The sequence below is a fragment of the Achroia grisella genome, unplaced genomic scaffold, assembly GCF_030625045.1.
Source record: "Achroia grisella isolate CSIRO2021 unplaced genomic scaffold, CSIRO_AGI_Agris_v1 utg6051, whole genome shotgun sequence".
In the NCBI taxonomy this organism is placed as follows: domain Eukaryota; kingdom Metazoa; phylum Arthropoda; class Insecta; order Lepidoptera; family Pyralidae; genus Achroia; species Achroia grisella.
Genome location: NW_026712961.1, coordinates 15,639 through 41,239, shown reverse-complemented (window position 1 = coordinate 41,239; position 25,601 = coordinate 15,639). Strand labels below are relative to the sequence as shown.

Here is a 25,601-nt window from a genome sequence, read left to right as displayed (position 1 = left end):
TTAATAACCAGATGTTAGTTCCTGGCATAGCAAATATCATTACGTGTCAGATAATGTAATTTGCTGTTCATACTGAGAGGGTTCCTTTGCCGGATCTGTAATCAGTGTAATTTCCTCACAACAACGACGAGATTTGCTTGACAGAGGACAGTACTCGCTGAATTATTACTCTGTATCAAGACAATAGTGATATCCATATCATGACCTATTTAAGTATTATGTCTACGCATGCCAACAGTACGAGAAACCTCGTACAAATAAGAGAGCTAAACGAGAAACGAGTACGAAGCAAAATATTTTAATATTGACAGTGTGCTAATAGTTTGTTAATTTTAACTATCATAGCTCGTCACAAGCATGGCAAACCTCAACAAATCGTCACAAATTCAAGAATGTGGATAGAGTGGCTTGCTTTACAAGTGCTTGTAGCCGTTCCGATACATGCATTTTACAGCTGAAGCGCTCATTAATAAGCCATATTTTACGGATTTAGGAATTATAAATCTTTACTAAGGTATATTAAAAGACTACGTTATCTATGTCATATTTTCTATTATATAGTCTATAGTTACTATGGTAATCTTTGCTTTTCGTCTATTAATTTAATTAATTATGATATTCTTCTAAAATAATAAAAGTAAAAAACTTTACTATGAAAAGAGTCATAGTTTGTTAATTAATGTAATATATAGAATGATTACAAATTTTCTAATCGAAATTTTTAATTTAACGGCACGTACGGTAATATTATTATACATTTTGAGGATTAAATGCTTTTGTGTTGAATTTATATTTACGAGGTTACGACGTAATGAAACGAAGGACCTAATGTATGTAAGTACCTATACATACACGTTTAGGTTAGAGGTGAAAATGTTCTTCAGAACACTGACTTTGGAGGTATTCTCCAGTTTGTGTTAAACTTGAATGTCATTTGTAATAGTTTAGGTTTTAGGCAAAATAATAATACTACAACTTCGGGTAAAATAATATGTAGGTACTAAACAGTAAAAACCGTTTGCTTAAATGAAGTCAAATGTTCTTTCAGTTAATGCAAGTAGCTTTACTTAAAAATATCAATTATTTGAATTGAAGTAAGTTCCATTAACTTCAGTAGACTGTTTTTAACATGTATCTAGTATATATTGCAATTTTGTAGTTTTTTTTAGAATTATGAATTCATTCAATACTTAACGTTTAATACGAGACTTAGTAAACTCATAAGTAAATAAATCCGAATCATCCGAAAGTCTTCTTCAGGGTGATTATGGTGTATCTCGCCTGGACTGTAGGTACTATGGATGAAGTCGAAGTAATTGTTGCGACAGACGAAAATATAGAAAGTCAATAAATTCCCGTACACACTTAAAAATATTAGATATTTATATAGAATATTAATTGATCATTTAATTGAATTTGTTGTAATGTGATGAAAGTATAGAAAAAGGCGATTTCTTCTCTTGTATATACACACATTTATTCTAATTCAGTTATTTTTACCGTTCGTAAAAACATATGGCATATTGTGTGGGTGAAATTGATTCGTTTAGCATCAATATCTCAAACCTTTTTATAACTTCTATTTAGTATTTTTCACTTACATATACCTACTTACTATAGATTATTATATTACAAATGTTTCAGTTGATTTAGTTTAATTAAGATATTTTGACATATCTAAATTTCGTCACAAAAGGAGTTCATGTATTTTTACATTTTTATAAAGGAAAACTATATCATGCTTACTATAGAATTGAATATTATATGTATAGTTACAATAATCATTAAAGGTGATGGAGTAAAGGAGTTCTTGGAGAATGCGACGGTCAAAGGGTATAGTTAAATAAAAAAATTACTACAGATGTACATATAATATAAAGCTAATAGAATATAATTGTGAAATTTCTACTGATTGACTATAGATGTAAAGTCATCAGACCTTTTAAAAATTCAATTTTGAAAGTCTATAGTTATAGTTAGTTCAATTTTGAATGTTTATCATATCTAAATTTCGTCACAAAAGGAGTTCATGTACCCTTTGATTTACCTACGGTTAGATTTTTATAAAGGAAAACTATATCATGAATATTAATATTATATGTATAGTTACTCAATAATCATTAAGAGGTGATGGAGTAAAGAGGAATTCTTCGGAGAATGCGACGGTCAAAGGGTATAGTTAAATAAAAAAATTACTACAGATGTACATATAATATAAAGCTAATAGAATATAATTGTGAAATTTCTACTGATTGACTATAGATGTAAAGTCATCAGACCTTTTAAAAATTCAATTTTGAAAGTCACTGTTATGAACCTCACTGACTTTTGTAGATATATATTTTTCAGTAGTACAATTTCTTTTAATTTATGACAATGGAATGATTCCGTCTATAGCCGCTATTGGTTTATGTTGGCGTGGCTCCAGAGGAGGATGATAAGATATGCATGAGACGTCAGGTCAGAAAACCCATAGTGGCAAATTCACCTGGAATTTATCACGATGGTTTACAGGGGGAACCATGTGGAGGTCAACCTGACATTGTACATGGCTAGCAATGTGGGGTGAAGGAGATTATTAGTAATGTAGACTAATGAGTCTACATTAAATACATAAATGACGTTAAATAAAGAAGAATAACCGTAACTTTTAGTTAACACGACGAATTATAAAAAAATAATAAATAATGGTTTTTGTCTAAATCCATATTTATATCTCTAATATTTGAAGATACTAAAAAGTCGCTGTTTTCGTTCGTTTTTGTTATTAGATACTCGCTTTTAAGCCACGGAAAGTATTTTGATGCCGTTTTTACTATCATTTCGAGAATTTCTTTCTCGAGGTTTATGTATCTAAAATTTACTTAGTGAAATTATGAGCCAATCAAACTTAATTATTAATCAGAAATGTTGGACTTTTACATAAGCGATGTTGGTTTAGTTTACGTCTTTCTACTATGTTACAAACTTACAGCGATCGAAAACATAAAAGGGATAGATAGCATTAGTGATTAGCTCAGGATTTGGTCTTAAGTTTGCTACAATGTACGTATATAATGTTAACCTAGATACATGTCAATGTTAGCCAGTGTGACTAATATGGACTAGGTACTTTATATTTAATTATTATATAGAAAGATCTATTTTCCTGGTACGTACTATAAAAGTTAAAATTACAACAAACCAATGTAATAATATCGTAGTTCGTATTTTTTTTTATAAATGCATATTAATATACATCATCTGCTTCTTCCTTATCCCATTTATTTGGGGTAGGCGTAATATGTTTTTCGCTTCCATTCGTCCCTGTTCACAGTCATCGCGTTATTGCAATTATTTAATGCAACTTAATATACATATGTTAATAAAGATCTATCTCTATTTCTATGCATAATGGAGTCCATTATGCATAGCAACAGATATAGATTCTTCCGTTTCTTAACATAAGTTATCACTTGTAAAATTACGCAATATCTTGTTTTTCCATAACAATTTAGCTAGTAGGTACAATTTCAAAATCAAATCAGTAAAGCTTTTGTTAATTACCGAAATTACATTTGAATTAGCCATTGCTTATTTATATATATTGAAGTTTAGTAATAAAGTGCAATAAATAAACGAAATGGAAAATGGACTTTAAGGATAAAAATTTAAGAGCCTATTTCCTAATCTTGTTTTATTTGGTGTAATTTACAATTAAGTTACGAAGAAATGATTAGTGTTAGAAATGACTAGTGACGTTTTTAAAACCTTATATTATAAAGGTGATAAACAGACTGCATTTGGGGAAAGTCTCGCAGGTTTTAGTGCTGTTCGAACAAAAAATAGCTTCTTTAAACCAATTGGCAATTCGTAGCTTTTAACAAGAAGGTGGGTGCGGCGTCCTAAATATAATATTAATGAGTTGCTATTTTTTACATTTAGTACAGATAACAAATGTTGCTCTTAACTCCTACTTATACTATGTCACATAGTATATTGTTTTAGATAATACAAATCCGGTTAAGACCGCACCGGTGCGCAGAGTTCCGTAGGAGAATTTAAAATGTTGAATTGTACTCTATTTTGTTTATCTATCTCAAGAAGTAATGTAAACTCCTTAAAACAGTTGCGAATTACTGTGTTTACAAAGAATTCAAAATATATTATATTACAATGGTGGCAAACGAACATACTATCCTTCTGATAGTAAACGGTTACCATAGTCCATGACTGATCCACTTTATCACGCAGGTGTTACTGATCCAATACTTTCCCGATTTGTTTACAACAAAAAAAGTTTGCCAAGATACATATTTCCAGAAAGAGATAAATAGTGAAAGATTCTTACGAGTCATTCGGGCCGTTTTAGCCAATGGTTACGGAACTCCAAAAACATCAATAACAATACACGTAAGATATATTTTAAGTCGTTATCGACATTATTCGCTGATATTCACAAAATAAAATGATAGTACGCGAATGTGTAAAATTGTGATTTATTAGCATAACATACATTTTATTGCTAAAAACGCAACTATAGTGAAATTTGAAATTGGCATATACTAGAATAATCTTGTTTACAAACCTTCTCCACTCTGTGGCATCGGAACGTCCGTCGTTTCCTGTGGGCTCCTTTGTGAATATCCAGGGTAAGAAGTCGTCGGGGGCTTGTCCCAACTGTGGAACTGCTGCGCGGGTGTCATGAATTGAGGTGCTCCAGAGAAACCCATTATACCCATATCCTGAGTAGACATATTCTCGTAGCCAAATACCGGCATCTTCCGTCAGCCACGTGACGATGTATTGCCACTTGCTATAATCTAGTACTGACAGCAACAACCAACACGAGGCCTCGATAGCGTCGTGGCGTTGTTGATAAACTCCCACATTAGCCTGCAGGTGATTTAATTTGCCCAAAATAAATGTAATCGCACAATCTTTATCTATTTTGATTAACACACGTAATGTCACTGTATTGTTTATGCGAATCACAACAAGCGAGAAGCGTTGCCGAGGTGCGACCGATGTCAGTAACTGCACGTCTTCCGGGTAATGTTTTCGTTTTTATCATTAATCGTGTAGTAACGAGTTCGCGATAGTGTTGTTTGCTGAGAGCCACGCCGGTTTCGGGTGGCGAGCATCGGTTTGTTTTGCGGCGGCCTTCTCCGTACGCGCTGCGCCTTCGACTGGCGGACGAGTATTGACCACAATGCTTAACAACATCCGTTTCAGTGACAACTCGCTGAGTGCGCGATTACGGGCCGTATGAATGACCCGTCCGATATTAACAGATCAGCAGGAGCGAGGAGTGCAGCGCTGGTCGCTGCTAGCCCACAGAGCTGACTCATCCGTTATCGGAAATGCAGCGGATGTATCGAATGTGCCTATATCAAACGACTCATTAGCAGCTGACGAGCGAAGCTTTTACCATAAACATCATATTATAGTATTAAACAATACGTGTTAGGTGACTAATTGATTGTCTCATACTCTTTGTCTCTTTGTTACTAAGCAAGTTGTCTCTTATTACCATTATTTGTTGTGATGTTTACATAGGATTCAAAATGACTATTATTCTAATTATAAAAGGCACGGATGTATTGCAAAATATCTATAGTTGTATGAACGATATGTGTTCTAATGCTTGGGAGCTGTATTTTAAGGAATGTATTTTTCACAGCTGTTCCGTAAAACACCTTATTAGCGGTACGTACAGCCGTTCGGCGGACTGCCATGTCGTCGGAAACCAATAAACTAAGATACTAAAGGTAGAAGATGGGTAACAATACGCATAAAAATACAATAATATATTTTATATTTTCCCACATTAAACAAAACAGTTGTATTTCACACTCAGTAAGTAAGTAAAATTAAAATAATAGACTTCTAGCCATAATGTATGAGGTAGGTATGAGTTTTGTTGTGTGGTTATATCTAGATGAAAACAAAAAACGTCAACTGAAAATGCAGAGAATTTTATTCTCTAATGATCTTATGAATAATTAATGTCAAATCACAGTGAAATTTGTTAATTAGCATATTTATCTATATTAGATAACAGTAATCATTGTTACAATGGACCATAACAACGTAATTACCTACATAAAGGCTTAAAAAAGTATAAATAATGATGCTGTTTTGTATCTTGTTATCTACGGATCAATAATTGTGCATAATGAAATGTCCATATCATTTAGTTATTAAGTATAAAGATATTACGGTATTGCTAGAGTACAAATTGACCGGCCGGGAAAAGAGTGATGTCATTCTCGTAAACAAATTCAAATAAATTTAATTTTAAGAACAGAATGCAGATGTGAACAAGATAGTATAACTTAAAAGATAGAGCATGGCAAATATCACGAAGTAATAGATCTGCCACAAGCACTTCACATTGATGCCTCGCTACAGTCAAAAGTGGCCACAGAAATTAACGTAATTCCATTTAAAACTTTTTAAATAATAGTAGTTAAAGGGGAAGACTACAATAAAATGTGACATTGTGTCACAAGGGTTAAGAGGAGGCAACAGTTTTTTTGACGTCACTTTTTAATGGTAATACAACTAATTCAGGAACTGTTATTAGGAATTTAGGAACTGCTGTTTATTTGTTACCTTTTTTTGTAAAATATGCCACGTCACACTAGTTAGGGGGAAATGTCACAAACGTGACCAAGTGTGACAAAGTCGATTGGTGGAGTAAAACAATTTGAAATTTATATGACGCAAGTTATTGATGGATTCTTATAATAAAATCATAATAACTATATTTCTTGCGGCGAGGGAACAAAAAATCAAGTGGTCCTGGTTAAAGGTTGGGAAACACTGCGCTAAATGCTGCGAGCTGAGCACATCTATCATCATCATATGTCTATATAGATATTGTATATTGCATAGCTCCAGTCTTTGTTTGGTTGTTGAGATATAAGATACAAACAGTGTCGGGCCGCGCTATCAGTAGGGGCGGCGCGGCGGGCCACCTCGGGTCACTCGTGTATTGCGTATCTGGTGCCCTCTCATACACACAATCTCTGCACTATCCACTGTTGTACATAATTATAATTTACAAGCAAAAATAGGGTTCAGTTACAGTTAGGTAGTTGGGATTCCCAACCATATGGTAAACCTTAGCTTAATTAAAAAATACACTATTAATTGATATAATTAGGGGCACGAACATATAATATTACTAAAATATGTAAATATTATATTTATATTTGCAGGAATGGTCTGTTTCTATTGATAAAGTAAGGTTCAAGATCACAATTTTTTGCATAATGTGTTATTACTATCAGGCGCAATACTATTGGAATATGCCTATGTTCAGCAGTGGACTGCAGTAGGTGTTCAAGATACAAGAATATAATTTTTTATTTATTAGTATTTAATCTCATCTTTTCATTTCATTTCAAATAAATACTTTCCACGTGGAACAGGGCACCAAGGTTTCATCGTGCATTCTATAATCACGTAAATTTATAAAGGAAATTCCCACTGGAAAACCGGTTAAAGTTCACAACTGGTATTACTATTGAGAAACTCTGACTGACATATTTTCATAAAGTTCGGTTTACACAATATCAGATGCAAGATATGACATGTTAGATCAGCAGGTCTACTCTGGATCTATTCTCAATGTCGATTTCAATTCAATCCAGTTTTGTACTGTACACGTGTACGTGTTTATACATATAATAATCAAGACTAAACCGAATAAATTAATACCAATGTCACTTAGGTCCTTCATTGACTAGGAAAAGTGAAATTAATGTGTTGCTCGTGTGTAATTGATGAGTATAAAAATGTGCAAAACGGCGCAATCCAATACCATCGGATCAAATTATCGGTATATATCAGTCGGTGAGATTCAGCAAACTTTTTGAGAAAGAATCGTTCTATATAGGTTGAAAAATAACTAAGAGTCTAAAGACAATCGTGAAGTAAGTATAAAATAAATGGACATCTTAAAACTTTATCTACATAAAAAATGTGTAAGCGAATAATAGTGCTTGAAAAAAATGGTATAAAGGCATCTATAAATAAATAAAAAGTTCTTATGAATCAGTAGTCGGCTCAGAATTATAATAGGTACTTTAATAAGTAGCCTTACTCAGGAAATAGTATGTTGAGGTAGAGGTATGCAGGTATGAGGTATTCATTTAACAGTTATTTAATCTTCAAGGCAAACGAGCAAAACCCGATTTTAAGTAGGGTCTTCTAGGGTGTTACGATGTAGTCAGAGCATAAAATATTATTTAAAAAAAAACACTGACAAACATTTTTTCCGTTTTCATACCGCTTTGAAAAACAAGACACTTATACATAAGTGTACATCGTTTTTTATATTTTATATTATGTGACAATTTCAGGTTTTATATACCTTGATTCTTCCTTAATATTTTTTTTTTAAAACAACTGTTTAATTAATGATTTTTCTAGGGTCATTGGATCAGCAGCGAAATACTTAGGTTTAGAAATATTGGTTTAATTATAAGATAAAATTATTATATACAAAACTATATAAATAACGGGGCTATAATTTTATTAATACAATTTCCTTGTGGGGGATACCTATACCCAGCGGAGAGACGATGATGTTATTGTGATAAATACTGATAATAAATATCCCCTGGTCATAGCATCTATATATCACGAACATCAGAAATTACTTGGATACAGGCAGATAATAAATACAAGGAAAATCCGCAAAGCATGTTTCTTATAAAGATTACATGTGGTTGAAATTATAGCTACGTTAATCAATTAAGAAAAGCATGTTTCCAAAAGCGATTATTAGCAATGAAATCTACAACAAAAACAACCACGTATATACAGTATGTATTATGAAATATATAGTTACTAGTTAAAATTACACAACTTAGTGTAAGTTCACATAATTTCCAAAAAAGAAAGGGCTTACCATTGCGAAAATCTATTCATGATGACTAGGGCCCTCATAGGACACTGCATATTTAACAAACATATGGCAAATATAGGCCTGCGCAGAACAAAAATTTGTAGATTTTGTCAAACAGAAGAAGAAACGCCACTACACATCCTATGTGGTTGTAGCCCACTCATGTATAAACGTAATATCTCCTCTATAAAGTTTACACTCTATCCAGAGGAGATAAAAACCATCGCTCCTAAGAATATCTGACGGTTCTAGGTAGCGAACTCTGAAAAAGCGCGAGGACAATAGATCTATGTAGGTGGCAGTGCTACAGGTCCAAGCACCTGACAATAGCTAAACAACCCAATAAAAAAGTAACTATTGAAGAACTCTCCTCATAGCTAAATCCTATTAACAAACTTTACCTGACATCTAATCTACAGTAGAAGTAATTGTATAAGTATGAATTCCTCATTTTAATTCCTTAGATTATTTTGTGGTCTAAGTATTCCGTTCTTCTGGGATCTTCGATTCGTTCTGACAGACATAGCCGCGAGCAACAATTAGTATAAACAATTAAAAAAAAATGTTGATATTGTACTTGTATTCTTTATTATTTTATACGTTACACATTGGCATATTAAGTTGTAACATTGCATTAATAATTAAATAAATTTAATTTCTTACATATTCATCAGAATATTGTATTTATTACATCTTTTCAGATTCACAATTTCATACACCGCTCAATCATAAATGTTTCTATGATCTGATTGAGAATCAAACTCGGGGCATGGTATATACTAAACCAAATTGACAACACTCATGCTAAGAACAGTTAAATATATCCAGTAAATAAATCATTCTGTGCCTCCGTCAAAACGAGTACATAAATAACAGGTTTGGTAACAACAACAGTCATCAAGTCATTGCTGTGTTGACGTCAAACGCATAAGGCGGTAGGTAGAATTTTATAATAATTTATGTGTGTGTAATGGCCATGACGTCTCCATAACCTAGACCTTGACATCGAGTTGTCAAAAATAAGTACCGCCGAGGAAAACAGGTTGCCGTATGTGTACATAGCATATTAGGTACTTGTGAAATATATCTGTTAATCATATTCAGATAATATCAAGGCGCATTTATATAGTAAGAAGTCGTCCGTGTTACATTAGGCTCACCTATTTCAGCCACCAAGCAACTTTATTTGTAAACTATGTTTCGGTTGAAAGTGCAATTATTATAATCTCATTACAATTATCACAGTGCCATCTAGTCCCAACCAAACAGTGCTTGTATTATGGGTACTGGATAACTCAGATAAATAAATAGATATATTTTTTTCGTGAATACATACAACATCATACTCATGAATATAAATGTTTGTACGATGCGAGGATTCTAACCCGCGAACATCGGAAGTAAGGCAGTGTGCTAAACCGCAAGACCACCGATTTCGCCGAAATATAAAATCTTATTAATATGGAATAGAATAGAATAGAAAATCATTTATTCAAATAAACTTACATTGAAGCACTTTTGAATAGTCATTACATTTTTTAATCTACCGCTCGTTCGGAAAGCTGTCTCATCACAAGAAGAACGAGCAAGAAACTTGCGTGTTGCTCTTTTAAATAATTTTATTATTACTTTACATTTTTAAGTTTAAGTGTGTGAATACAAACCACCAATTAGCACTAATTCTATTAAATACTCAAATAGAAGTAATATTGAATATATAACCAACTGGTTAAACAATTAATAAGAGGAAATCAGTCATAGTGATTAGAGCAGACCAGTCCCTACAAGCAGCAGGAATTACAGATATCATCGGGTGTATATAAATGATATCATGTGATAACCCGTTCACGATATATGACGGATGAGCCAGCCATCACTGCGCTCGACCATATTTTAAAAAATACAGGAAACAGAACGCATTTTCTATTAGCTGTATTTTCTTAAATAAAAATCTATATCATGCCACCTGGCTATGAATATAGTAACAATAGTTCAAATCTTTGTCTTTTGAGAGACACGTGTTACGACTGTAATTGGTTGTCATGATGATAATAATGAACTCACTTATTCAATACATAAACAATCTAAGTAATAATGAATTATACAAACTTACCTACAAAGCAAATCATTTCATATAATTTGTAAGAACACTTCGACTAGGTAAATGTTTGAAAACTAGCTACGTTGAATATAGCTTAGTTATCTAATCATAATAACATAATCATCCACCCTTTGGCTACAGATGTAAAAAAACTGTCACAACTAGACACCAAAAGCCAGAGAAAAACGCGTTTAAATTTATCCTACTTTCAGTTCAAACATAATGATTTTATTGAATCATATATATATTATATATAGTTGAAAATACTTATAATTATATTACCACCTTAGCTACATGCAAACCTAGAATTTATTTATTATATTTAGAAAGTAGAGATTTAGAACAGAAAGTGTAAATAGTTCTGAAATTCACATCTTTAGTTCGTTATTTTTGTGCAGTATAAATAAAATATTTCCCAACGTAGAACTATTATAGTAAGAGATTAACTTAGATTAACTTATGTCTCGTACTCACGTGAGATTTACTTATAAATAGATATAATCATAATCGCATTAAATTGTATTAATCTATCTGATTAGCTACTGAACGATAGTTCATATTAATAAAACTGTATGGTTTGCAAAATATACCTACTTATTTTGCACCACTAGTCACTATATATGTACATTCAAGTGGTACCTGCGACATAGAACTGGTGTTGATTTGTAGATCGGCATCTTTTGATGGTGATAAAACGACAACAACCAATACCTTATCTATACATACAACTCCATCTATTATATAAACGAATCAATTAATTTGTTGGTGGGTTATTGAAATCATTTAATAAATTAATTATTGTCACATTTGGTTTATTCTGTAATTTTCTATATTTATACCTGGTGAAGGTGATGAAGGTGAAGGTGGTTAGTAAATATAAAATGTGCAACATCTATCAAATGAGATATAAACTTTTAGCGTATAACTACGTCTGTAGCGTCATTAATATATAAGTTGAGAGTGGTCAATAATATACTGGAGGCAAAGTTTTATGTTATCGTAACATTTCAAGTTATCAAACTATTGTATAAACATGTAATAAAATATGTGTATACATTTCAGACCAAAAGTCACTCAATACTGATAGGGTGGTATTACATATATACTCTGTTTAGCGGAGTTTTCTTCTCTGGTATAATTATATCTTTGATTCAAACATTTGTATTCATAATTGTATGACTGTCAAACAATTATGAATACAAATGTTTGAATCAAAGATTGTATGGGTTTGGGTGTTTTATATATTATGTATGTATTTCCAAAAAAATCTAATCTAAGTATTTATATGTATCATGTTTTATTAATTCAATAAAATAATTTAAAAAATCCTCCTTTATATAAAACTGACTGTACAATGAAAAGAATTACATAAACACATTTCTCGAATATATAATGCTGTGTCCATAATTGAATATTAAGGTTATTTTTAGGGTTCCAAATTAAAAGTACTTATAGTATACTAATATGGTATGGAGCTACTTTGTCAGTCAGCGCTATACCTATTGTAGAAACTATAAAAAAATCAGAGTACTTAGTAGTTTCATAGTTCAAATAGTGCATTCTAAAATGTTACTTAATAATTTTTATAATGTGACATAAAATTTAATATAAAAGACTTTATTATACATTTTGCGATATAGGGTTCAAAATTTTATATTTTAAGATTTTTAATGTGTAATAATATTTTATAAATATTTATTACAGATTATGATATACGATAGAGTTATCTTATGACAATGATGTATATCTACGGAATTTCTGAAACATAAATTTAAAAAAATCTTAACTATTTCCAATTAATAAAAGTTTATGTAAATAATACGCGAATGGATTGTTAGCCCGTTATTCCTTACAAACGATTTTTTTTGCGGAACCATCTGTACGCGAGAGCTAATCGAACTATTTGCACTGTTATTTCTTAAATAGTTTCTACTTGCAATAAACTTATTGTGTAACATACGACGTCTTATTGGGTCCATGTTTGGCCAAATAACGCAGAGGTTACATAAATCCGAGAAGCAAGTAAACCGGTTACAACTGCATTCTAATTGGACTTTGGACCACGGCTAGTAACTTGTATTGGACTTTGATAGTAGTATAAAATACAGAGCCGAACTACAACCGGGGGGTCTCTCGGTATTTCTTATAACAATGTAACCGTATATCATTTATATATATTTAAGCATTAACAAGTAATGGAAAGAATAAGTATATAAATTTAGGTAGAGATAAGTAAGCCGCTTACAATGTTACATTACAGAGACGAACTAGAGGGGCAACTCTCGACATCTTGATTAATAATCTCATTAAGAAAAAGAATTTTTGTCAATTAACTATCTTGTATATTAAAAGAAACAGTTTGATAATGGAATTTACGGAACATAATTCATATCTATCAATTTTTGTTAGAAATCTTTTATGTTTGTAATGTGGTTCACTTGAAGTGAACCACATTAAAACAAAAGAATTCTAACCACTTCGGACTTTCGCAAGCTTAAATAATCTTAATCTTAATTATTATATTATAAATGCGAAAGTTTATGAGTATGGATGGATGTATGTTACTCTTTCACGCAATAAGTGCTGAGCCGATTTTGATGAAATTTCTTAGTAACGTAGCGAATATGTCGTAAGAACACATAGGATACAAATTTCATGCGAATGAAACCGCTAGCAAATTACAAAGTATGGTTAATGTCTTGGGGCGATGTATTGGTCTCCTTTTACCATTTCATTAATAATTAATATAAAATTGTATTAATTTTCATTAATTCTTCTATGAAGGTTGTAGACTGAGAATAGAGAATTACAGGATAGAGGTAACAACTTAGTGCTCTGGAATGGCAACATGATTGCTATTACGGGTTTCATATGGCAATACGATCATCAAGTGCTACTGGCAAACAAGATGACGGTCAGCTTGTTTGCCAGTCCAATTACATAAAAATAGCTTTGTATAAATGAAACGGTTCTAAATCCTATTTCCGATTTATAGGTATAAATCGGAAATAGGATTCATACCTATGTATGACTTATCTGTTATTGAACTTGGGCAAGTGACATACTTATATGAAATTTAAATGCACATAATATTATTTGTTTGCTATTTGAGCTATTGAGTCATCCAACAATAGTTTCAATATTAAGAAAATTATGAAAATTAATGCAAAGTAAACTAATCACCTAACATAAAGATATGTTAGGTGATTAGTAAATTTGTTTTATAAATTTATTAATTGGGCCCTGGGCTGGCCCTGCGTTTGGTAAGTCCATCCCTGGTTTGTGAGTCACGTATATGATTATAATGCGATGTGGGGCAAGATATATAAATTATAAACGGACTTCCAAATAATATATTGTGGTTGGCAATTTTAAACTTTAAACATACAAGACATGAAAGCAGTGGATTGATAAGAAATGATAGGTTATCAATTCGTTAACAAATTTCGAATAGCACGGTGTATATTTATTCCTTCAGCCTTATTAATTTTGGATTGTACAGTTTAATTATTGTTATCGTGATGATGAATCATAATCATGGTGATAATAGCGATTAATAACGGTGACATCTCAGTGTTAATAGCTATCCGGAATAATAAAATTTATTAATCAGTTCAAACTTTCAAAGTTATTTTGTTCAAATTCATTCAATCATATTTGTATTATCGGGACGGGAGGGATAATATATTAATACAAAAACATGACTTGCAAGCGACTTCAAATATTCTAAATTAATAAATGATTTTTGTGATATTTGTAACATATTACGTCACTAGTTTCGCACTTTGAATCATAAAGTCACCATAGATAACAAGTTGAAAACTCTAGGCGCCATCATAGATGATTAATATTGAATTATTATAAAATTAAACTATATTAGGTACAAAATGATTGGAATTAGGTACACAGTTCCAGATATTTGTAAGATATGTAATTGTTGTGTCATTGCCGAGTTGAACTTTGCACCTTCAATGGATTGGAACTATATGCTACTTAATTGGCCTATTCAATCGTATTTCTATACACTTACGGTTTATTTTACATTGCTTCGCTGATAGAATGAAATGTGTAAGATTGCAGATGGGAGCAAAGTCCAACATTGACTGAGCAAAGTCCACGCGAACGTTAATTGCCAGGTTGTTCTTAGAACGAATGACGTCAATATCGTTTAATAGTCTTATACAGTTAATATTGCAAAAGTATATGTAAATAATACAGTGGTTCTAAAGCGTCTTTAAAATTGAAAACGTTCTAAATCTATATCTGTATATTACGCGCCTGTATTTTAAATTACCAATTACATTTAATAATTATTTTTTACTTAAATGCAAATGTGATTTCATAATTAAATTTACGACAATTCGAAAATTAAATGTAAAGAAAAATATTTTTAATTTGAAAGACGAGTTCTTTTTTCAAAAACTGATCGCAATGTCTTGCGATTGTATTTAATTTGGCTTCATTTAATCAGGTGTTAATCCGTGTGAACAAAAAATATTCCCAACGTTACATTTGGCGCAAAAAATAGAGCCGAGTATTAACTTACTATATAAAAATATAGTAACTTAATACACGGCACTATTTTTTTAATTACTTTTAAGAAGTTTAGTAGCTAGTACTAGGTAGTGTAGTAATAGTGTACTAAACTATTAAGTTATTAATTATTCATTTAGATAGAATGACCACCTGAGAATCTGTCTGTGGCTTCATACTAGGTACAAAGGCAAACGTGGTGCAAAATTGATAAAGTTTGATGTTATAATGTATACATTGTTATGTTATAGATATATAGTTCAAGTGTATATATATTATAATCAACATTTTCTACTTGATGAAGGGAGTATAGCAACAATATAGACAATTTTTTTTAATACTATTGTATCTATTTATTTCCAGTGAAATGTTCTACCTACAAATTTGGCTGAAACACCTAACTGTAATCCGTACTAATGTTATAATTGCGAAAGTGTGCCTGTCTCTTAACATTTTACTATAAAACGACTGAACGAATTAATAATGAAATTTGATGTGATTGTATTACGAGGACGGACATAGACATCTCAAAAAGTAGACAAAGTCGCAGTTAACAGCTAGTATTCATACACTTAATCTTCACATCTCATAAATTTCAATTGGGAACTATCAGACTACCACTTCGGCAACGTTTTGTTACGTTATAAAGAATTCATAATTTTATTCATAATGTACCGTTTCCTATTAATAATCAATTTACATAAATTGGATAAATTAGTAAATATGATTAATTTTATTAATATTATCAATTATACATAAACACATTTGTTAATTACTTATATTGTCAACATGTCAGCTAAGTAACTCCGCGTTTCTAAATACCTAATTAATAACACCTACCATATTCATATGCTAATTAAGTTTACATTCACGTAATTTTTTACCTCTTATACGTATAGTTAATAGGTAATCTGAATGGATATTATGTACCTTAGTGCCTATCGCAGAGTCATTGTGATAGGCAAGAAATAACCTTATATAATTACAAGATGACTGGTTCAAGAGTAATTTTAATAATGCTGTACGAGATTTCTAAGTAAACAATAACAATGTTTGTCATCTTAATTAAGATTATGCCTTGTAGTGGACAAATTGTTTTGGCTATGTATATGTACATTGACGGTCTCTTGGTGGTCTAGTGGTTTAACAAACCATTTTACTTCCAATTGTCGCGGGTTCGATTTCTCGTACGGTACAATAAATATTATTTATGAGTATGACTGTTTGTATCGGTCTCAGTGTATCCTATGTATATTATGTATGGATTTACAAAAATAATGTATTTATATCAGTTGTTTAGTACCCATAACACAAGCTCTGGCTAGCTTAGGACTAGACGGCGCTGTGTGAATTGTCCAAGAATATTATTATCACTATTCTAGCATACTTAATGCATATACAATTGTACATTACATATGAGAGACTTTTGTTTGCAGGGTTTTTTAATTATCCTAATGCAGACTGCAACTAACTTTGATATAGCTTCACTGGACTGGTGCGGCACTCTAAACCCGCGCAAGATCTTATGCAGCAATTAAAGGCGATCTTATACCAGAAAGATGTGACTTTGGTCTGAGGGCATCGCTAGGGGTTCCTTCAGCTCGGACCTTTCTAATTTCGATTTCAAAGTGTTGTTACGAATTTGTATGTGTTTACATAATGAAGATGAATTTTTTCTCAATGGTCTCCAAACTTATATAAATTTATACAGTTAAAACTTACTCAAATAATCAATCTTTTTTAATAGTCGTTGGTGGATGATGGATGTCTGTACGTCACTATATGTACGTCATGTAATTGTTGATGTAAAAATTATGTTCAAACGCTGAATGTATTAAGATAACATTAGAGTTTATATAAATAACTTAAATTTCGTCAATTGTATTAATGCTAAATAGGCAAGCTATTAGTTATAGTCTAATAGCATGTTCGGATTTAGAAAGAAACTTGCATGTTGCTCTATTAAACAAATGTCCCCATAATAGATTTTTATTATCTTTAATGGAAAAACATCGTACTGTTACAATTTACTTATATAGTATATATAGCGATAAGCCGCAGCTTCGCACGCGTATATTAATGCATTTACATAAAAACTTAACGAAGTTTACACCTAAATCAACCTCATGAAAATTCATTCAGTAGTTTTTGAAATTATTGCGAATATATAGATAGACGTGTCGAGAGGGCTTTATTTTATAACATGTATACATATAGATGTATTGGAAAATTTACATTTTCACTGCAATTAAAGTTACTATCTGTTTGTTTTGTTATCTTAAATACTATTACTTATTATGGCAATAAAGAGTTTGTTTGTTAATAATTATACCACAGATAAATAGACAATAAAATATTGACCAATTGGTATATTAAATAGATATTAACTCAACTATTAAAATTCAAAATATAATTATTTATACTTACTTATTTACACATCATAAGTATCTTCAAATTAAACATTATTATTTACATAATAAAGTTTAATTTGGACCACTTTAAAATACAAGTTGTATTTAAATAAACCTTGCATAAATAAGTCTCGTTACTATTTCAAAATGAAAAACATAAACAGGACCATGTACATATCAAAAAGTGTCATCCTTTTAACCATTCATTGCACTGTTAGAGAAATGTTACTTGAAGATCACTTGGGACTCACTTTTTAACTTATGTATTTGTTTGTACTTTGTTGGAATAATATGTTTTTTCCCGAACTACAGAAATTTCTGTCATGTACATGGATATTTTTTTTGTTTTAAATACAGTAATACTACTAATTAATAAAAAATATTTTTGCATGAAAGAGTAACAAATATTGATACTCACAAACTTTCGCTTTTACAATATTATTAAGATTAAGATTTGTTATAGAGTATGTATGTATGTATGTAAAATAAGCTTCTACATACTATGTAGCCCTACACTTTGTATATGTTTCTGTGATGAAAAATGAATAGGCTGAACTCAATTGGTGGGTCTAGTGTTTCTCACAATTGGAATTAATTGTATGCTTAGGATATGATACTTGTACAATATACTAGTAATGTTAGTATATATAACAAATACGATAATTCTTTGTATCACTTTTAAATGAATATCATTTGTGTGAAATAGGATATAATTGATTAAAACTATACTATTGGTATTATATGGAAATTAAACCTGGTTGTTAATATTATTAATTACAATTATATTCAACTTTTACACAATTTGATGTATCAAATTCAACAACATAATGAAAAGTATAAAACGATTCAAGTGGTGCTGGACCAGACATATGATGAGGATATGGCAAACCATATGGACCTGATTAGTTCCAGACTGGTATCCAAGCTGCAAGACACGGAAAAGATTTCGTCAGAAGAAACAATGGAAAGGCGAAAAAAAGAGGAAACTTATAGCACAGAATAAAAAAACAAAACTAGAAAGAAATTGAGGTGACCTAGTTAAAACAAGGGAAATATAAAAGAAATTAGGAAAATAAAGTCAAATAGCAGCTAATCAAGCAATAAAGGCTTGTTCAATCTAATATTAATAAATAAGTATACATTTAATATAGATAAATAGAAAACATAATGTACAATTTACTTACACTTATATTATTATCTAAATAAAGAACTTAAATTTTTATTACTATATCATTGAAATCTGGTTAGTTGATTGACTAACTGATAATGTAAAATTAAATCAAATAAAACCAATTTTATAACTTTCACTTTATCTATTAGGTAGTAATAGGATATTTTTTTAATCATAGAATTTGTATGAGTATATGCAAAGTTAACAAATATTTAAATATTTCAATTTCAATTTTAAAACAAGCTCAGATATGATTTTGAAACTATGTGTATCATGGTCACAGGGACAGGGAGAAAATTAAGTAAGGGAAAATAGTTGACTCAACTTAAATAGTTATAGTGTAATGCACTAGGCATTAAAGAAATGTTGGGATTTTCCAAATTTACAGCTGGTGGACTTTTTACGAACAAATTAGAACTACATTAAAAAAATGTACTGTATTCAGTACTAAGTCATTTAGTATCTGTAAATGGCACAACTCTTCTAATGCAGTCTGGGGCGCTGAGTTGTTTAAATGAAAAGTTATGTTAAGTGTAAACTCTCCTCACATTCAGCTAGTGAGACTGGCTGTCTGATTTTAAAAAAACAAAAAGAAGCCATTTGTAACCATTAGTATAGAGTGCCTGTAATTGGTAGGTGAGGTATTCTTCCAAGAAAACAATCAATTCAGTTCAATTAACAAATTTTCTTTACTATCTAATCTAAACTATTGAATGATAAAAAAATAATTGATAATTATGGGCAAGTTAAATACCTAAAAAAACAGGCCAGGTGTGTAGTTTGTGAATAATGTGATAGTATATATTTATTACACTTTACTTAGTTTAATCGAAGACGAATTTTAATTTTGTCAACATAAACGTTAATCATGTTATATCACTTTGTTGACCTATAAAACAGGGTCAGATAACCCTACAATTTATATACATTAGTTAGTAACATCATACAGAGGTCACAACTGTTCTGTTAGTTCCGTGATCAACGACGTAGAAGGATAAAATAAGTGTTAAAGCAAATACATTTAGTTAGATAAACAAAAAATACTGTGTTACTCAACCGAACGTAAGTGGACAAGTTAAACAAGTTTGCTTCATAAATAAACATAGATTTGAATGAATGACGTCACACTTGTAATTCATAATTTGCAGTTGGAAGTCTGATGTAGTAGTTTAGGAAGGAATTACATTGAATAGAAGTCTTCCAGCAAGGTCTACATTCATAATTAGTTTGTTTACTTCGGTATCAATTGCTTGTCACGAAGCTAATAAAAACGATATAATTATTTACTTACCATCGTCACAAAGCCCCATTTCAGTTTCTTGTATCCCCGGCACACAATTTCTTTTGGTTTCTTAATAATTAAATATCATTTCTAGGACACAAATTTCTATTGAGAGATGACATATCTAATTTAATATCTTTTTATAAATCTAAGTTGAGTATGACAGCTGTCTGCGGAAATTAAATGAACAGCGAATGAATGATGGTGACGGTGTTGCTAACGTAGAAATTTGGTTTTAATGTAACATTCATTTGATAGATGGCGCTCATTGTAGCGTTCGACTGAGTTCAATTTATACGAAGATTTAATTCAAACTTGTTTACTCATTTGTGACGAGTGATGACTGAGTGTAGTTACGTTACTTCGACTATAGATTAATTTATTTTACATTTATCTAATAATATAAAATAAATAAATCTTGTATATACTTAATTTTTTTTATATTATGATGGTGGCAAATAAGCATACGGCCCATCTGATGGTCAACGGTTGTTATTTATTAATAAACTTTATCTACTCGAAAAAGGTTCTAACAACTTGGATAAAAAAATACTTTAAATAAAATGGAAAACGTATATTGTGTGATAAAGCGGATGTTACGTTTACATGAAAATTCGGTAATCGTAATTCGACGTGACGAGCTTGGTACTGTAGCGGTTTAGCACACTGCCTCACTTTCGGATGGTCACAGATTCAAATGTAGGTTAATCAATCAAGTTCGATTACAATGCCAAAATTTGAGTTCAATGGAGTTGAAACAATTTTTTTGGGAAAAATACTGCTTTGGTTAGGCACAGGTTAGAATTGGATATATTTGCGATGTCCTGGCCTAAAACGGAATCAACAAAATTGACCACACCATTAAGTTATGCGTTTATCTGTATGGTATTCCGTAAAATTCATTCTATCAGACATAATAGTAACTAATTTTCTCCCCGAGAGATAGACCAAGCAAGACTACACTTTACAAAAAATCGTCTGCGTGGATACCTCAGTCTTATTTATTTCACCCACCTCGCAGCTTCCTATTTCGACTATGTTTCCGTTGAAGGTTTAAGGTAGTGAAATTACAATAGGAGGCATGACATCTTAATTCTCCCGAATGGGAACGCATGAGCGTCACCAGATCCCATAGGCATATGATGCTAACGTAATGTCGATAGTGCTGCATATATATATGTATAGAAAATGTTTTTTTTTGTATGGTAATGGTATGGTGCGCCCGTCTACGTTAACGGTTTTCGCCGGCGGGTCACCTACTAGTGGTGGATGATAGGATGAGAATGAAGTCAAATCAGTTCGCCCTCGGCGATTAAATAACCTGGAATTAATAACGATGGTTTCAAGGGGGTAGCGCTTGTAGGCCGACCTAACGTGGTGCATTGCTTGCAATCCTCTTCCCCCTAAGAGAAAGTTACCATTTCACATCATCAGGTGTACCTTGGCTTGCCTACCATTAAAAACATTATACATACATGTTTTCAAAGGTTTATATTATATGCTCCACCTTAGATTATAAGCATAAAAAACAAGATACGGCATGTTCTTGTATAATAATATATGGTCGACCTAAAATAGACCTAGAGACTGGACCGAACCCAGGAAGCAGGTTCATTGGTCTCGATTTAGATAACTACATCGTTCTCCATCTAAGTGATCAACTGTATTAGTAATCTTTGTAGTATGTATTTTATTATACTATTGTTCTTACTACACCCGCTTATACACTACTTTTTCGCAGTGAGTTATTGGAAAATGATTTCATAGTAGCATGTTTTGTATGGAGAAAGCCATAGGACATGCAACCTTAATTTTGACTGTTATTCTGTTTTCCAACAATTGTGCTATGTTCTAACTAAATTCTATTTAAATCTGCCTATAGTTGTTCCGACTATTACTATTTCAAAGGGTAGTGCATTAAAAACAGTTTTGTATTTTATAATATACTAGCTACATGTCCCGGCTTCGCACAGATGCATTACAAATATTTAAATTTCTTTGCTTGTTCTATATCTACTATAACACGCGTGTATTATACGTATAAACCTTTCTCTTGAATTGCTTTATAAATTGTTGAAAACTGCATTAAAGTCTGTTGTGTAATTTAAAATATATATGCAAACAGACAGCGACGGCGACTTTGTTCTATACTATGTAAAGACTAGTGGCTTGCCATGTTTCCGGCTTTATGTGTTTTGTATACAATATCATAATACCTTTATAGCCTATTTCAATTTCACTGGAACGAGCTTGTATTTTTCGAGTTTACTCATTTATTTTATAGTACAAAACACGATAGAATTTACAGTAGTAATAAATTCCATGATTATTATCTGCCACATATGTGTATCTTATTCGAGTAACTCGAAGAAAACGATCCCAATGCATATTAAAATATTGAATCTATTTCTGTTACCGCTTCCATCACAGATTACACAAATAGTGAATATGACATTTATAGACGGGAGAAATGGTGTCAAGTACATTTTATATATATTTTCGTAAGATTCATGTATTTATAGATTTTTATCTCACTAGGTAATAATAATAATTATAGGACAGTGTATATAATAATTATGTATTTATTCTTTTTTAAATACTCGTATATTCCAAAAGAGACGTATTCGTATTGGTACGTATTTGTTTTAATTCTTATTTCATAATCTCATCACTCTGGTCACATCTTTTAAAGTATAGGTCTCTAGTGTGACGTCACTCAATTTAGACCTTCTCCCACTCCTATTGACACAATATCTCAGTTTGTCAATCCCTTCTCCCGCTGTGTGACACAATTTACGCCTTTTATTCGTATTTTTTTTGTTTTCAGGGGGAACCGTTTCGAGCTGACATGTTACATTGATAGCATTGGGGTTATTAATCCACATTACTAACAATTCCTTCCCCCTGCCTTATTTGTATGCAATACAAATAATAATATAAATTATTATAATTAACTATGGTAAAGCAACATTTCTTTAATAAGTTATACGCTTGGTTACTGGTTACGCGAAATTGGGTGTGGGGACATTTTTCACGAAGTCAGTGAGAAAACTGTTTTAATTAATTAATCTTTACTATATAATAAAACTCGCACTAAAAGCGTTATGGAATTCCTCTACAGCTATCTAAACTAATCAGCAAAAGTAATCTAAGCGAACAGACAGCGGAAGCGACTTTATTTTATGCTATATAAAGAGCTAAAAATTGAGCAGTATCTTCCATACAACCCTTATTTTGTATTATTACTTTTGCTAATTAACAGTACTATGTTAACGTTATGGATTATGCTTTTTATTTCCAACAATGTGCTTATTATGCTTCAGTTGTTCAGTTGTAGCATACTACCAATGACTTGGTTCTACACAATGCTGTTCGAATCCGTGTAACCTTTACTGCACTACTTAAACCATCCGAGTACAGCACTTTTATTGTAATTTTTAGGATGTTGTTATATTTACTTGGTCATCTATGATCTGATCCATGTTGATTTGTAGTTTAGGTATCTGCTTAATTTATATCTACTTAAATTTCATTACATATAGGTAAATATAATTTATCTATGATCATATTCATAAGCCATTTATTTAGTTTTTTTGTTATTAAACATATTTAGTATAATTGATAACAATAACAAATAATTGATAATAAAATTGATCTAGTATTTAGATAAGAAGGCAAAAACTGTAGGGATTAAGTTTAGATAAATAATATATTTATGTACATATTTCAGTATTATGGTAGAGTAGTTTAACTAGCCTTCTATCTAATAAAATTGGACATCAAATTCGTAATCAAATTTCAATCAAATATTATTTAAATTTTATATATACGGAAATACTATAAGCACAGCTATAAGCTAATTATCATTTAATCTGTCGCGTACCTATTTGATTTAATTTTAATTTGATCTCAATTCGATAATGTCAAATAAGGGAATTCCGCTGGCAGACGAAGAAATAGACAAACATTTTTTGCAAGGATTAGATTAGATTCTCAGAATTATATTATTTACAGTGGATAACAGTAGTAGTTGTAGCTTCAATCAATTAATTTTAATTTTTATAATCAACTTTAAGCATGCCTAACGTGGTTTTTTATTTATCTTGTCAAAGTGGGATTCCTAAAAAACAAGTACATAGTTTGCAAACGTATATTTAAATCTTTATAACTACGCAACAGATTTTAAAGCGGTTTATTTTAATAGATAGAGTGATTCTTGAAGAAGGTTTATATATATAATAATACCCGTGCGAAGCCGGGGCGAGTAGCTAGTAAATTAATAAGATAGACAGTCTAAAAGTGGAAGGATCCCATTTAAGCCTAGAATTAACTTCGGAATACGACACACTTATACTTACTTGCCATATAGGTACTTAAGTGTGTCCTAGGTAATTGAACGATTATCTTCATCGATTAATAAATAGATGTGTCGTATAGTTAGGTACACAGATTCCTACTTTGGGTTTAAGGTATTACAGATTAAATATAAATATACCAATTTATATAGAGATAACCAACGCATTTTTATGTAATGTGTAATAACCAAAACTCGATTTAATTCACTGTATGATATATTATGGACTTTCCATAAATTAAGTCACACGTGTAATTTGATAAAGTGTGACATTGTTTATTAAGGGTTAGTAGACGTCAGAAACTTATTGCAAATAAAATAATGAAATCATGACTTTCTACCCTCCTGGGAGGGTCTTATATTATATGGCACCACATTTCTATTTTAGATTAAAATGCCATAAAATGTGACCAATTGTGACAGAGTACTAATGCACCAATTTACCTCTCCCCTGGCCCCTCCTCCTCAAAAAAGGGGTAGGCCCTGGCTCTTTGTTGCGGGGAACTATTCAATTCCTATTGACATCACTTGTTTTGTTTTTATACACAGATTTTATAATTGTCCTAATAGTTAAAGAGTATTAGTCTCAGACGTTAATTTATTACGAAATATAAAAATCAACTAACAATGACTTTTCCTCGCTACAACTTCATACAATAGAAGTGATCCTTCTTGATTAGTTGTAGATATCCCGAGATCCGTTTGCCTCTTCTATTTTAAAATAAAAATGTTTCGATTTAAAATCCAAGTCTAAATGGTCGTCATGATATTGATTTTTATCGTAGATTTTCATAGGTAAACATCAGTGTTTTGCACCTTGGTGATTCTCCACTCGAAGCTATGAGCAGCT

General features: G+C 31.3%; 1 protein-coding gene across 3 annotated transcripts in view; it reads right to left on the bottom strand.

The window, feature by feature from the left end:
- Positions 1-20,553, bottom strand: part of LOC131848949 (transcription factor HNF-4 homolog) — a 38,629-nt gene extending 18,076 nt beyond the window's left edge. Inside the window, exon 1 of one of the 3 annotated variants that reach the window (XM_059198914.1) lies at positions 20,407-20,553. In XM_059198914.1, the coding sequence (XP_059054897.1) occupies positions 20,407-20,425 (19 nt within the window). In that variant the 5' untranslated portion in view covers positions 20,426-20,553. Of the gene's footprint in view, positions 1-4,567; positions 5,232-20,406 lie in introns of those variants that run through there. The other 2 variants (XM_059198913.1, XM_059198912.1) reach the window with 2 other exon arrangements.
- Between the last annotated feature and the right edge of the window lie 5,048 nt (positions 20,554-25,601).